At 47.0% G+C, this 10,845-nt stretch overlaps 4 protein-coding genes across 4 annotated transcripts; 3 read left to right on the top strand and 1 right to left on the bottom strand.

The window, feature by feature from the left end:
• Nucleotides 1–4,342: 4,342 nt before the first annotated feature.
• Nucleotides 4,343–4,717, bottom strand: TRV_07440 (uncharacterized protein; the record flags this gene model as incomplete). Its single annotated transcript, XM_003018493.1, has 1 exon — nt 4,343–4,717. The coding sequence occupies one exon, from the start codon at nt 4,715–4,717 to the stop codon at nt 4,343–4,345; it is 375 nt and encodes a 124-aa protein (XP_003018539.1).
• A 1,138-nt stretch (nt 4,718–5,855) lies between these two features.
• TRV_07439 (uncharacterized protein) lies at nt 5,856–7,562 on the top strand (the record flags this gene model as incomplete). The annotated part of the gene is made up of 2 exons (XM_003018492.1): nt 5,856–6,519; nt 6,574–7,562. The coding sequence occupies 2 exons, from the start codon at nt 5,856–5,858 to the stop codon at nt 7,560–7,562; spliced, it is 1,653 nt and encodes a 550-aa protein (XP_003018538.1).
• Nucleotides 7,563–8,549: 987 nt separating this feature from the next.
• Nucleotides 8,550–9,512, top strand: TRV_07438 (uncharacterized protein; the record flags this gene model as incomplete). Its single annotated transcript, XM_003018491.1, has 1 exon — nt 8,550–9,512. The coding sequence occupies one exon, from the start codon at nt 8,550–8,552 to the stop codon at nt 9,510–9,512; it is 963 nt and encodes a 320-aa protein (XP_003018537.1).
• A 220-nt stretch (nt 9,513–9,732) lies between these two features.
• On the top strand, nt 9,733–9,999 carry TRV_07437 (uncharacterized protein; the record flags this gene model as incomplete). The annotated part of the gene is made up of 1 exon (XM_003018490.1): nt 9,733–9,999. One exon carries the CDS (start codon nt 9,733–9,735, stop codon nt 9,997–9,999), a length of 267 nt encoding a protein of 88 aa, XP_003018536.1.
• Between the last annotated feature and the right edge of the window lie 846 nt (nt 10,000–10,845).

Raw genomic sequence — 10,845 nt, 5'->3', positions numbered from 1 at the left:
AAGGGTATTTATGAAGGATAACTTCATCCTGCCTATCACTAGGGAAGGTTAGCTATTTGCTTAGATGTCATGATTAGTAAATAGAAATATGGGCTAGCTACCGGTTCAGCCCATAGGGTGCCTGGGCTAGGTCATATTGCTCATAAAAGCTGTGCCCCTTTTCCATTCCAATTGTAGCGAGGTCAAAATGTTGTCTCGGGACAGGCCTATAAACAGGCCTACCTGCAAACCACAGAGTAACTTGATCATAGTCTAACTTTAATTGTCCCTGGCGATATGCGTTGAGAATAGTTTAAATCCCCGCGCATAAAGGTACTGGAGTAGGGATAGACGCAATTCTCTCAATATTGAATCCCTAAACATATGGTGCGGCAACGTGGGACCAGCTCACCATATAGCTTTCTTCGCCCTGAGAGCCATCTCGGGCACGGCAGCACACGCCACAACTTGAAGATGGGGCTCAGAAGCTCAGAATGGAATGTCGCTGCCAACAGGCGACTCAGGTTGCACAGGTTCGAGAGCAGGCACACCGACTAGTGACGATGGGGAGGATTGGTGATTAGTATTGAATTCTGGTCAAAGAAATCATTCACCTAGTCCCCTAGTCACTGCTTTGGTTGAATTGAATGTTTGCCGAGTTGTATGCAGACAACCGGTAACTGAATCCGCATATCCGTTTGATTTTTGTATACTCTCTTGGTCACCGACGGATTCCAGGACTTTGCAAGTACTGCAAGATGAGAATGGGGTCTGTGGTTTTTGACTTGGGACTGAACAGCAGCCTCTTGAGATGCACGCCCAGGCGCCTTGACCCAGGCACTTTAGTCGACGACGAGTCTTCCTCCTCACCCTTATCAATCTCCTCATCCGAATCCGTAATTATTTCTTTGGACTTGAATTTAATAGTAGATTGCTTCGTTTTTCGCGGCGATCTCGATAAAAATTGACGGTAAAAACGTGCGGTAAAAAGGGAGTGCCGCGAACTTAGCCGGTCTGAGTAGAACGATCAGACTGTTAGGGGCTTCATATGTATATGCGATCATCCCGGTCACTTCAAGTCTCCCACAATAAGGCTCTGACACTATGTAGTCGACTAGAGCAGGTCATGATCGGCTCGAAAGTATCACCTATTGAACAACGGCCCTGGCATAGTGTTGTTGAATCGATTAAGCAGAAAGTACTAAATGAGACCTAACCGAGATGACTGCCGAGGAGATTGATGAACTCTACAAACAACAGACCAAACAACAGACTGCTAGGGCCGCCCGTTCGCTCATTGCTCGTAGGAGTAGCAATGTTGTTGGTAATGATATTGGTTGTTTTTGCCGTTTGCAGCTCATTGGAGTGTGATGAAGGTGAGCATAACTATACTAACAAGTTAGTTAGTCTTCTCAGACCCTGTCTTGAAGTAACTAACTAGTGATTCGTTGCATTTCGTTTCCGCCTCAAAATATCTTCCCTCCCTTGTTAAGTCTCTCGCAGACAGGCTTGTTTACGGGGTACAACAGCTCAAGGCAGCTAGCTCTGAGGACATCGGCTTCCGTTTATAGTATTGTCCAGAGACAGCGCCGTATAGCCGTGAGGGGACACATCCGTACTTCCTCCTAAGTCAGGTATTGTAGTTGATGGGAGAAACACTTATGTCGGTCCAGTAATGGTCTGTTAAGGCTGGTCCTAGGCTGAGGACCTGGGCTGTTTTGCTCAGGCCGCATGTGTCGTTGATATTTGATGCAACTCTTCCTCTTTATATGCACTTTTCTCGAGACAGGACGCAGTATAAGTGGCAAAAGAAGTACACTATCCGGTGCATATGTTCTTGCAGTCATTTTGTTGGTCAGGTGTAATAATGGCATAGGTAACCTGCGATGCGTCCCCTTCGATGCGACGTTCGGGTAGTTGGTCTGTAATGCCCATAATCCAAAAATGCACATCCGTAGTCCCGTCATAGATATCGGGTTCGCGGGGCTTCACCTTAACGGTCTTGTCGGTGAGTTCAGCGCGAAAGAAAGTTGTAATAGCCGGCTGGCTGGGAGGTACTTTGTCTGCCTCTTTGTTGGTGTTTGAAGCTTCTGGGTATACTTGTGGATGACTTGCTTTAGTCCTCGTAGTAGGAATGGAGAGCAGGACTGGGATGTTTGTCGCAGTTCTGCGCCTAGCTTTTTCCAGGACCAGTGGAAGAATGGTTGCAGTGCTTCTGACACCTCCTGAAGTCGAAAGGCTTCTTCAGCACCCCTAAATTGTTCGAATGGAGTAGGGGGGTGGGGGCAGATTGCTTGTCACCAGTCATATACAATCTAACAGAATTAGCCTATATTCAACACCAAAAAGGGGGATAATATCTAGCACAAATACTTACCACAATTCGCGAACGGGGCATTTCCGGACACAAGCTCCGGATCTCAGCAAAAGATCTCGGTGTCAAACTTTTTCGGCCGTTGCACGCTGGAAGAGAGATTCCTAGATGGAGCATTATTTCTCTAGTATCTTCTGGGTCTTCAGATCTTAGGGAATAAAGCACGGCGGGCTCATAGCCTCTGCTAACAAGAGTCTCTGGATTGTGCAGGGTAACTATCTGGTAGTCAACTTGGGCTGGGGCTCAGGTTGAGATTTTATAGCCATGCCCGTCAACCACTTCTCAGAAGTGAATATGCTGGCTGAATGAATCCTTGAGATCTTCACTCAACCAGTGAATCACTTGGAACATGATGACCTGGCACGGCCAACTATTCTGAAGCCGGCCCCTGGATACCAGCAGCTGCCGTCATGAAAGAAAGCCGGTCAAAGACACCATGCGCGATCCCGTAAGCGATCACCCGCAGTCATACACCTCCGGCTCTTCCTAGGCGGAAGCTCCTCTTAGAGACACCGCTACATGTTTCCCGTATAAAGCCAGTGGCAATCAAAGCGGTCTATCAGGCTGTTTGTTGCTGCAGAGTCCCGGGTATTCTTCCTCCCTTCGTATGCTCCATCCCTGGGTAACTCGCCAGCTGGCGCACTGGTTAGTTAGTTACATCTATGTCAGGGCGACAAGTTACAGGCTCCTTGCATCTTAGTCAACAGCCAGCCGGTTGCTAATGATTGAAGCAGTCCTGGAAGCGAGGAGTTTGTATCGTCAAATTCAGCCAGCAGAGAGTCCACACTGGTTGGTTAGGTTAGGCTAAGTTAGGGTTGGCCACAAAGTTGACTTGCGGCCGAAGTCCAGATTTCGAGCTTATTTAACTGGAGTTGACTCTCTTCTTCCTCGTATGGCCGTCTTTCCATGGTGAAACTCATCCACAAGCCCGTTTCTATCGGTCGAAGAGATCCAACAACGGCCTGACATCGTTGATGAACGGCAGCCTGGGATGCGGAAACTTCACTGCATCCCCATCTGGGGCCCGCGGTAGTTGACTGGTTACACAGGTGTCTTCAACATGATGGGCTACGAATGCACGTACTTCTTCCACCGCGAGGCTTGTAGCTTGCCAGATGCGTCGAAAATCCCATACCCCGAGGATGAAGATCCGGTCTGGTAGTTAGTTGGTTACGCCTTCTTTATGCCCTGGTAGATGCATTCAACTGGAAACTCAACATTGGAATCCGTAAAAACAACAGCATTGAGCATCTTCGGCTTGCCGAGAGATATGTCAGATTTAATGTCGATGCCTTGAAAAGAGTCGCTGCCAGAGCTGTTGGGCGTGACTCGAGGCCGGCACCACAAAGCTTCCAGAAGGTGACTTCAACATCTTTGCGCTGTGCTTCGCTCTAGTAGTTAGTTAACTATTAAGTAACTTTGTGTCAAAACTTCAGCTCTGCCTAACATTAGTGTGGGCTCACTCCTTTTGGTGTAGCGGCAGACTTTTGACACTTTGTTAACTAGCTAGTTGTGTTTTATGTCAGGATTAACAAGTCCTCCTCTTGTGTTAGTAGAACTCGCAAATGGCTCATGCTCCCTTTGGGAACATGGGGCAGAAGGCCTTTTTGTCCCATGGTCCTGTGGTTCATGTTCCGGTAAAACATGCTTCGCAGAATCAACAAATATAATCTAACTAAAATACTCATTCCGCAGCGTTATTTATCCCTTCCACTGACTTCCTCATACACAATTGTATGTGCCCATTTAGGGTAGCAAATCTTCAGTTCTACAAATGAGTAATTATTTGGTAGTTTTGCAGTGGTTAAAGTCTGCTGTCGAGATATATACATCTTGATTGGTAACACAGAACAATTGCTTACTACCGTAGACACTAACATTCAAGACGCAACTGGCACAAAAGAGAGACACGTCTTGGGGAAGGAGATGTACCTAGGCGAACTAATTAATTTTGATATAGTATTAAGGTTCTGCTGCTCCTACTTACTATCAATGAGTTCCAATAGCATTGATCGCGTTGGTTGCCGCTTCTTCAAAAATTTCGGCGTTGGGTTCGGTATCAACAGCAATATACATTGTGGTGATTACTGCGTGGGTTCCACCATTCTTTTCACGCCATTCCTTGATAGTAGAAGGTATTTTACCCGCATTGGGTTGAAGTTGGTACTTATGACATTGTTGGCCGAGATGGTCAACCACTCCATCATAATCCCAGCGCACCCCATACCGAAGTAAATCCGCGGGAGTTTTTGGCCAAACGGTCTTCCCTCTGGCGACGGTAGGTTTAAAAAACTTCCGGAGGTCTGCTGGTCTTCCAATGATGACTCCGATGACGGCAACGACCTGTTTAGTGAAATTCCCCATTGCAAAGTGAGAGCTTTCCCCGTTGGCGTACTGTATATCATGCAGCCATCAGTATTTGCTATATAGGTTTGTAGGGAAGCTTACCAACTGTATGAAGTCTTCTCGGAAACGCAATGTATATGTTAGGGATAGAGAGAATCTGTTGTTAGAGAAGATAAACAGATCAGAGAGAAGAGCAGAAATGGTAATGGGCGCTTTTATATCCTATAAATGCCCTACTCCCAGGCATTGCATTCAACACAGGTTCCCATCCCATGACTCTTCACTCCGGCTTCGCGTATATACAAAAATAGCCAGTGAGGCATGACCATCAATCACGAGTGAATTGTTTTGGATGTTATGCTTCATTTCTTCTGGCAAGGGACAGGCATCCAAGTTTCGCATGCCTGCTGCAGGAGGCCAATTAGATATCTCAGGAATTGTCGTAATTGTTGTACTTGGCCCCCCGGCGCTAACTGTCACATTGACACCTACCAATAACGCAAAGCACCCATCTCCTATTGGTGGGTCACTTTAAGCGCCCGCCCCAACTACCTATATTTAGTGTATGTAAAGTGGTCATGGTAAATGTTAGCGATCTACCTACGAGTAAAATTTCATTGTCTGAGCTGAAAGCTCTTGAATAGGAAGTTGCACAGGTTTATTTTATCCCATCAATAATGCGCTTTCTATTATTAGTTACCCGTCGGTAACCGATTGCGAGAGATTTCCACGTCAATGTCTAGTAAGATTCAGGGCCAATCTATAAACTCTTCATACTACACCGTGTCTTCCTCTGTGGTCGAATGACAATCTACAAGAGAGGTGTTGAGTTGTTAACGAGTTAGTCGATGAACGAGCCGCATTACATAACAAAGCCAAGCCTAACTAAGTTAGTAAGTTAAACTCTAACTCCGAGTTCAATCGGCAACCTCCAAGCACCCTTATCTCACTCAACATTTCGTAGGTGCTGACTTACTACGGGGCGGTATACTTAAGAGCCACTATGACCCCCTCAGTGAGAGCAGTGCGCGCGCACAATTTTCATTACAACTATCTTTTACCCTCTACACTGACCAGGAAACACGCCCTGAATCCAAAACTCCCGCGTCAGTCTAGGACTACCCCCGTGTTCGCGATAAGACGACACACCTCGACAATGATATCCGAACGCGACCTGTTCACGTATACATCCGGCCGTTACCTTTATAACGAGAAGCTTCGCCTTGCCGGGAGATATGTCGAGTTCAATGTCGAGGCGTTAAAAAGGATTGCTGCTAAAGCTGTCGACCGAGACTCAACCGCCAGTATCAAAAAGCTCGCAGAAGGTGGTTTCAACAGAGTGTTTCTTCTTACTATGAATGATGGCTTCGAGGTCATTGTGAAGATACCGTATTTGCTAGCAGTACCACAAAAACTGACTACCGAAAGCGAGGTTGCTACTTTGGACTTTTTGCGGGGGAAAAGCATACCCGTTCCCAAGGTATATGCTTGGTCATCCGACAAAGAGAATGAGGTCGGAACCGAGTATATCGTTATGGAAAAGGCTACTGGTAAACCATTGACCGATCGATGGTTTAATATCACTCCCAAAGAGATGTTGAAGTTGGTGACGAGTTACGTGGATATCGAGAAGAAGCTTTTTTCGTTTCCATTCGCAGCTCACGGAAGCTTGTACTATAAAGAGACATTACCCCAGAATCTTAGGGTTGATCTCTATTCGCCGGGAGAGCTAGGAGATGACAGGTTTTGTATCGGCCCCGTCACGGATTACATGTTCTGGCGTGGAAAACGTGCAAATTTTGACTTGAATCGAGGCCCTTGTTAGTAGTCCGACTGCAGATGGTATGACTGTGACGTACTAATTGTGTATATAGGGCAAGATCATTGTCAATACCTACAAAGTATTGGTGAGCGGGAACTAGAATGGACTAAAAAATTTGGCAAACCTCTGATGAACGACTTTCCCCACAATGCTCTGGAAAACATACCACGCGAGATATCGCAAGATGTCTACATCGACTTGCTCAAAAAGTATCTATCCTTAGCTCCATATATATTGCCTCAAGATCCCACCGACCCTATGAATAAACCGACTCTGCGTCACCCAGGTACGTTCTCTTGTGCGTCGTATTTACTGGCAGAGCTAACGAGGGTAGACCTTAACCCAAGCAATATCTTTGTTTCTGAAGAAGGCGAAATAACCTGTCTCATTGACTGGCAATATGCTGCTGTCCTGCCACTTCTACTGGTCGCAGGGAATCCACCAATGTTTGACAACCCAGACTCCGAACCACCAAAAGATCTGGAGAAACCATCTCTACCGCCAGACTATGATACCCTAAGTGCAGAAGAAAGGGAGCACGCGGATGAACTCCACAGACAAAGGATGCTTTTCTGGCTGTACATGGTATTCAACGGAAGAGACAACAAACCTCACCTCACAGCTCTTCGGTACCCATTGCTGATGCCGCGACAGCACCTCGTTGACAGAGCAGGACGCCAATGGACTGGGAACTTTATCACCTTGAAAGGTGCGATTCTTAGGGTGGTTTCCAATTGGCATATAATTCTTGGAAAACGTGCAGGAACTATTGAATGTCCTGTCAATTTCACTAAGGAGGAAGAAGAAGAGTTCTATGCTATCGAAGAGCAATGGTTTCAGTTCAACATTCTAACAGAACATTTGCGTTCAAAGTTAGATCATCTAAGTGAAGATGGTTGGGTGAGGAATGAATCATACGATAAAGTAGTTGCCTTGAACAAAGAGTTCAAGGAAGAATGGTTGGCTCGGGGAGAGGATGATGATGACCGGTTCCTTGTTGAGAAAGGTTGGCCGTTCCAAGATCATGAGGAGGTCGACTAATTGTTTGATTGGTAATACCCGCACATGATGAGTTTGGCTGCGCAAATAAAGGTTTGCTCCCTGTCGTCCGTCGTCCGTGGTTCTGTTCTTCAAAACGAATTTTTGATAGAAGTTATGTGTTGTAAATACCTTTCGCTAACCCTTGGGCAGCAGTGAACTTGGATACCTCTCCACATATCCTGCACCTAATATGTACAATATGCAAAACACATCTCCTGAAATTATCCTAATATTATCCACTGAAGATGAAGTTGATATTGCTTGCTGCTGATGTTGTTGTTGCCGCTTGATGTTGAAATCGCCGTATTAGTCATCAGTCTTATCGCCGAACTTTATCCGGCCCCGCGGTTGTGCCTCGGCAAATCTGATAGTTAACAAGCGACGTCGATTTCTAAACAGCCTGCAAGAAACGACACTTCACCGCCGTCGACTAGATATTTTACGCATCTACACTTGTTGCACTGGTTAATTCTAAGCTGCAGTGCTCCTTGTCTGCTTATCCCATAATTATACCTATCTCGGAGCTCGGATTCGTCAATTTACTGCTTTCCCAGCGGACATGACGACATAATCGCTACATCCCCGAAGGAGAATTGCCGCCTATTATAAGCCGGGCATAACTTGGACACGCCGTATTTTATTTATTTTCTCTATGGTATTTTTTAGAGAGGGCACTGATACGATACCAATTTCGTTAAGAGTTAGGCTTGAATAACTTATCACCTGCTTTCCGCATCTCAACGTGAGTGTGATATGACAATTCTCAGAGTTGAGGAAACCCCCAAACCCTATACCATTATCTGCCGCGTTTTCCAACCGGCTATCCTTATGTGTATACATATACTCCGTATGTTGATCTCAATCGCTTATTTTTCTTTGTAGAGCTCAATTTCGATCCCCAGGAGCCGGTACCCCTATAATAATTTCCTGGAGTATACAACAGCCCATCCATACCTGGTATAGATTTCTTCAGGAACGTCCACAATCATGCATGCTATTACAATTACAAGCGAGGATGGCAAGTTCGGGAAGCCTGGGCAAGTCTATTACCCACTCTCTCTCCGTTCGGTCCCAATGCCAACTCCAAAAGGGACTGAACTGCTCATCAAACTCACCGCAGCCTCACTTAACCATCGGGACCTCTTTATACGAAAACACTTATACCCAGGGACCTGTTTCGAAACGGTCCTACTAAGTGATGGAGTTGGTATTGTGGCTTCGACAGGACCGGATGTGCCCCATGCTCAATCCTGGGTGAACAAGCGGGTTATTCTGAACCCTGCCACCGGCTGGAAAGATGCCCCCGATGGGCCCGAGAGCGCCACCGGATTCAGAATCATGGGAGGCACAAGCCTGTATGACAAGGGAACTTTACAGGAATACATCACCCTGGACATGAGTGAAGTCGAGGAGGCGCCGGAGCATCTGTCTGATGCTGAAGCGGCGGCTCTGCCATTGACCGGGTTGACTGCTTGGAGAGCACTCGTGACCAAAGCTGGTGAAGCTAACTCCAGCACCGGAGCTGCCATCTTGGTTACCGGTATTGGTGGAGGTGTGGCGCTGATGGCCTTGCGCTTTGCGGCGGCAAGGGGAGCGGATGTATATGTCACAAGTTCTAGCGAGGAGAAGATTAAGCAGGCTGTCGAGCTCGGAGCTCGCGGTGGAGTGAACTACAAAGAGACGGGATGGGAAAAGAAGCTGATGGGCATGTTGCCAAACGGCAAGACTAAATTTGACGCTATTATCGACGGTGCGGGCGGGGAGGTCGTTGAAAAGGGGGTGAAGTTGCTTAAGGTACGTCGTTTTTTCTTGTTATATGCCCACTTTAAGCTATGGGTATTTCCGAGCCCACACCTCCTCATTCTGCCTTGCCGGGCATGTGAGGTGAAAACACACCTTCTCTCCTATTTACCGCTATGTTCTCTCTCTATATATCGTGGCTTGATATGATATAAACAATTACGCCCCGAAAGTCTAAACGGTGTGGTCAACCGCAGAGTGGACATGGCACCAAGGCGCTGTGGTCGGGCTCTTTTGCGCCTCCTCTGATAGGCACATATCGGCGTGATTCAGCCGAGTGGCTCTATATAAGCTTCAATTAAGGCCCGTTGCTAACGTTTCACGTTTCACGCTCCCCTTTTAGGACGGTGGAATAATCTCCATTTATGGAATGACGGTTGGCCCAAAGATGACATGGTTAATGCAAGCCGTGATGAAAAACATTGATCTCAGGGGCACTACTATGGGCTCGAGGAAGGAGTTCAAGGAGATGGTGGACTTCGTCAAGGAGAAGAAAATTAAGCCAGTGGTGTGGAAAATTGTCCAGGGTATTGACAATCTTGACGGTATCAACGGCTTGTTCGACGATATGCAAAGGGGCAATCAGTTCGGCAAGTTGGTAATCGAATTTGGCGATTCGACTGGAAGCAAACTGTGAGAGGCATGAATGGTTAACCCCGGACACTCCTACCGGCGTCTCCGTGAGCGAAAAGGGGGATGGAGCACGATAGTTAGTTACTCGTAGCACCATGACTAGTTCGTGAGCAACATCATCAACACCACCAGCCACAGTATCTAAGCTAGCTAACTAACTGACTAGCTCACTTGCCATGGTTAAGAAAAGAAGTAATCAATCGATTCTCTTTCTCCCCTTACGCCCATTTCGTTTTACCCTGTGAATCGATAAGGCCAGTCCACCGTTCTAGCCTCCCCCCCAGGATATTTTCACAAAAAGAAAGCTGCAGGACGGGTTGCGTTTGCTTCCGCGCGTGGAGAAAGCTCTGAAATGAAACGCAATATCAAGGGACCTGTATAGACCAGGGGGTAGCTCCAGCTTGGCTCTCCGTCCCCAACACATTCCACGCCATGATTGCTCAACCTCGAACGGGCTTCAACACACGCCGCATCATCACTGAAAATCACATAATCTCCGAGCATGAACTAATTTACCATCCAGTTCGCTATACGAGGAGCTAAGACCTGCGAGGATTTCATGTTTTCGCAATATCAAACGGCCAATATACAGTCCGTGCGGCGAGGGGGGTTGATGATTGCCTGTCCTGCCTGGCTGTTTGCCTGCAGTATGGTCAATTCGCCCGAATGAAAGGTTGAAGAGGACTGACGCTGTATCCACCCGTGACCCCTTTGGCCCGTCTCTTTCATTTAATTTACTTCATGCTACTGGACTCAAAATGCACCAAAATGCGATGCAGGCAGATCACCGTACCGTTAATACGCCGGAAGCAGATCTCGACGGGGAGAAGGGTGAAAGAAGAATTGCGGG

Source organism: Trichophyton verrucosum (genome assembly GCF_000151505.1).
Source record: "Trichophyton verrucosum HKI 0517 chromosome Unknown contig01010_1.f1.exp, whole genome shotgun sequence".
Classification (NCBI taxonomy): Eukaryota; Fungi; Ascomycota; class Eurotiomycetes; order Onygenales; family Arthrodermataceae; genus Trichophyton; species Trichophyton verrucosum.
Note: the sequence above shows the minus strand (reverse complement) of the source record. Positions and strands in the feature narration are given on the sequence as shown.